Raw genomic sequence first — 4,478 nt, 5'->3', positions numbered from 1 at the left:
TGCTAATACATAGTAATATGAGATAACCGACCTAAATAACAATTAAGTAAAATCTGCATGAACTTATGAGGATAACTGATAATATATATTATATTAATTTTGTGTCACATAAGATTTTGCTGGCCCTAGTGTATACAGTATCATTTTTTGGTTTAATTACTCTGTTATTTGGTTGGTATAAAAAAAAAAAATTGACAAAAAAGTTGTGACGTAACAAGATTTTTCTTGGTCTATTTAGCAAATCAAGTTAATATTATGACGGTCATTTGACATAACTTATCATACATCCTTTCCTTAAATTATAATGAAACTATAACGTATCATTAATAATTATTAAGTCGGAAAAAAAAATGATTGATCTATCTGTACCTGAGACATTTAAATTTGTACCCTTCGGTTAAATTAACAGCCGATTAAACAGAACTTCCTTTTATGTACATATATACACAACATTCAACATTTTTCTATTGTTTCTATTGTTTCTACAATGCGAACAAGGAATAAAAACCAAAAAGAAAGAAGAGTACTAAATCAAGATCAAGTTTAGTGTTACTTGATGAGATTTTCATTTTAAGCAGCAGGTACATAAAGCCAATTTATAATTCTCTAAAAATGGCCAAGAAAAAAAAGTAAATTGTTCGTCATCATTACTTCCCAAAAGAGAGTTATTGTAAATGAGTTCAAAAAGTTTCTTTGTGTAAATCCTAATCCCATTTTCGAATTTAGCTTTATTGATAACAAATATCTTTGTATTATCTGAAACAAAGAGCCGAAACTTTTATATATATTTTCATTATTATTTTTATTTAGTCTTAAAAAACTTTATTTTTTGGGCAGTTTATTTAAAGTCTAGTAAAAGAATAGATCTTCGGTTCAATTATCTAAATTAGGTTTTTATTAATTACTGTATGTATATAAAGTATATTACATAACTGTATGTAGACTATAAATAGGACCGTGAAATGTATATATATATTTTACTATAAATACTGTTTTTATTACATTTATATTGAAGTGTAGCCTGACTCTACTGTAATTCTGTAAATATGCTGCGTCATATCCAAAAAATATTTACTATTACGTTGCCCAAATATCTGGTCCTGTGACCGACATAACTATTCCCCAACCAATAATATACTGTATATTTAATAAATTATAAATACATGCAGAAGCCAATTCATTATATTACTTGATATAGAAATTTAAAATAGAATCTATTATTTTAACCATTCTGTTTTTTATGCAACTTCTACGGATAATCGACCCTGCGGTCCACATTATATATTTAACCAATTTTATGCCTAAAGTGAATCGTTATACTATTTGTTTTTTTATTTATAAATTCAAACATTCATGAAGGTTATGTAATCGCAAGACTTTCATCGGCAAGGAAAATTCATAGTTTCAAGAAATTTTTTTTTTTGAGATAGTTAACTTTTCAATCAGCATTTAAGTCATCTACAGTACTTTTGAATTTTTCAAATGCAATTTAACACGATAATACACTGCATATTTATTTAGGTTTGATCATTCTTGTTGATCACAAACATCGTAACAATTTATTTCTTATTGGATCATCTTATTTTACACAGCGTATTTTCAAGCCAAAAAATTAATTTAATTATTTGGGTAACGTTTTAACATTATTGAATTTGCTATTTTTATCTTATGATTTTATGCAATACATGTGGAAATTGTGCTAATAAATTTGCATAGAGTATGTGGGTGTGCATTAATTATATTATTGTGAAAAAATAAATACTTGAATATTATGATTCCGCCGTTCTATGCAACCATGTTATAATGCTAAGTGTAACGTTAAACATTTAAATACCGTAAAATTCTTTTTTAAAAAAGTGAATAAATATTTTTTTCCTTAAATATTATTCATTTCAATTATTAAGTAAATTACGATCATGTCAAGAAATTCTTCAGTTTACTTCATATTATGGATACTAATACAAATATTTGTTAGAGTAAATTGTCAAATGACGCCCTTTAAGCCAAGTGTATATAATCGTCATACTGCTACACTCATTGATAATAAATTATATATTTTGGGTGGATATGATTTAAACATAAAACGCATAAATGAATTTTTTTACCTTGATGTTTCTGTACCATTTAATACTCAAGAATTATCATGGCAAGATTTATCAAATATTAATATGGTTCCACCTCATTCTTCTGCTGCGTCAGTTAAAGGTGGTCCAAATAATGATACTCTATTTTTATACGGAGGAGCTAGTACAGATCAAACAATGGCATTGGTTTATACATTTGATTCACAAAGAATTGTATGGAGTGTTCCAAAAATAGCTGGAGTTAATACAATTAGAAAACGGAGTTTAACAGGCATTATTAATAATGACGGAAGGATGTATTTATGGAGTGGGGAAACAAATACTGATTATGTAAATGAAATGCTTATTTTAGATACAATAAATCTTAATTGGAGTAAAGGAAGTATAATTAACGCCCCAACTCCAAGAATGAATTATGGTGCCGTTTTATTACCTAACAATAAGATTATTTACATAGGTAAGCGACATATTATATTTATTTAAATATATTTGTTATTTTATTAATGAACGCTTATTGTTTAGGTGGTGATAATGATGTTGCTACTACTTTTGATACTAATACTTTGAATATTGCCAAAGGAACTACTTTAACATTAAGCGAGGTATATTTTGTAAATATATAAATTTTTTTTAAAAAATAAATCTAATTAATTATGATAAATTATTTGTAGATTTATATATATGATTTGATTAATGACAATTGGGATACAAAAGTAAGTTATACAAATTATTATGATGAAAATTTTTATATTCAGTTGTGAATTAATTTCAATTATTAAATTTAGGTAACATCAGGAAAAATCCCTTCTAATAGAGCTGATTTTTCCGCTATTCTTGGTATGTAATCAAAATGAGTATGCTATGATTATTATTAGAAGATTAATATTAGTCAGTAATGGTAAATTTTCATTATATTTTCAACAGGTTTAGATGGTAAAAGAATCATAATTTTTGGAGGAATTTTTACAAATACTGGATATTTAGATACTACACTTTACGTATTAGATTTAGCTAATTATAATTGGTACATTCCAAAAATTTCTGGAAAAATCCCAAATCCTAGAGCTCTTCATAAAGCAAATGTAATTGGAAAATATATGGTTGTATCATTTGGTAAAAATAATATTTTATGATACTCTTCTATTTAATTTGATTGATAATTATTTTAACAAAACAAAAAAAATTTTGATTTATTAATAGGATATGGTTATGATAAAACAGTTGAAAGTGATATATTATTGCTTGATATTAGTAATAATGAAGAATATATATGGACAACAATATTTGATCCAAAAATGCCACCACCACCAACACTACCACCATCACCACCACCATCAACATTGCCACCATTACCACCACCTTCGCCTTCACCTTCGCCTTCACCTTCTTCATTACCACCAAATAATTCAGGCAATACAGCTGGTATAGTTGTGGGATCTTTATTGAGTGGTATTTTATTATCAGTTGGAAGTTTCTTGATATATAAATGGAATAAAAATAAACAAAAAACTATTCATGAAAATGATAATAATAATGATTACAGTCAAGAAGAAAAGGAGCTTCCTATCATAAGGGATATTCATAATTATGAACAAGATATCAATAATAATGAGCAAGAAACTATTCAAATTGATCAAATACCTAGAAATGAAAGTACGTCCAATTATGAACCAATAATAATTCCACCTCCAATAATTAATAAGAATAACTATCATAAGCAAGAAATTATTCTAACACCCGAAAATGAAAATACAACCAACCATGAACCAATAATAATTCCAGTTAATGATCATCATGGGCAAGAAATTATGCAAACGCTCCAAAATGAAAATACTAGCGATCACGAACCAACAATTCCAGCTCCAGCAGTAGTTAATACTAATAATTATAAGTATGGGCAAGAAGTAATTTCAACACCTAATAATAATAGGATATCATCACAAATTTTTAAAGATGAAATTCTTCAAGCTGTTAAAAATGAAATTGGTCAAAATTTGAAAAATGAACTCCTTCAAGCTGTTAAAAATGAAATTGGCCAAAATTTGAAAAATGAACTTCTTCAAGCTGTTAGAGAGGATAATCTTAACATCACAAGAAACAATACAAACCAAGATTAAATTACATGATAAAAATGAAAAAAAGTTCTATATATATAAGGTCTTCGATTATTATGTAGTAATAACACAGTACTTATGCTTTATCTCGCCTCTACCAAAAAAAAAAAATTCACTCCATTCTTTTTTAAATTATTTCATATAAAAAAGAACTTTTTTTATTGAAAATTTTTATTATAACTTAGGCCAAATTAATGGTTCCTAATTTTAACGTTATATAGTACGTTAGTATATAAGACTATGTTTCTAATAAATTTTAATTATTTTCCACCACTATTTG

The 4,478-nt window shown here is 26.5% G+C and overlaps 1 protein-coding gene across 1 annotated transcript; it reads left to right on the top strand.

The window, feature by feature from the left end:
• Nucleotides 1-2,168: 2,168 nt before the first annotated feature.
• Nucleotides 2,169-4,201, top strand: OCT59_027812 (uncharacterized protein; the record flags this gene model as incomplete). Its single annotated transcript, XM_025329916.2, has 6 exons — nucleotides 2,169-2,541; nucleotides 2,607-2,686; nucleotides 2,756-2,797; nucleotides 2,870-2,921; nucleotides 3,009-3,197; nucleotides 3,285-4,201. The coding sequence occupies 6 exons, from the start codon at nucleotides 2,169-2,171 to the stop codon at nucleotides 4,199-4,201; spliced, it is 1,653 nt and encodes a 550-aa protein (XP_025188728.2).
• Nucleotides 4,202-4,478: the final 277 nt, after the last annotated feature.

Source organism: Rhizophagus irregularis, chromosome 7, assembly GCF_026210795.1.
Source record: "Rhizophagus irregularis chromosome 7, complete sequence".
Lineage (NCBI taxonomy): Eukaryota > Fungi > Glomeromycota > Glomeromycetes > Glomerales > Glomeraceae > Rhizophagus > Rhizophagus irregularis.
This window is presented reverse-complemented; position numbering and strand designations above follow the sequence as displayed.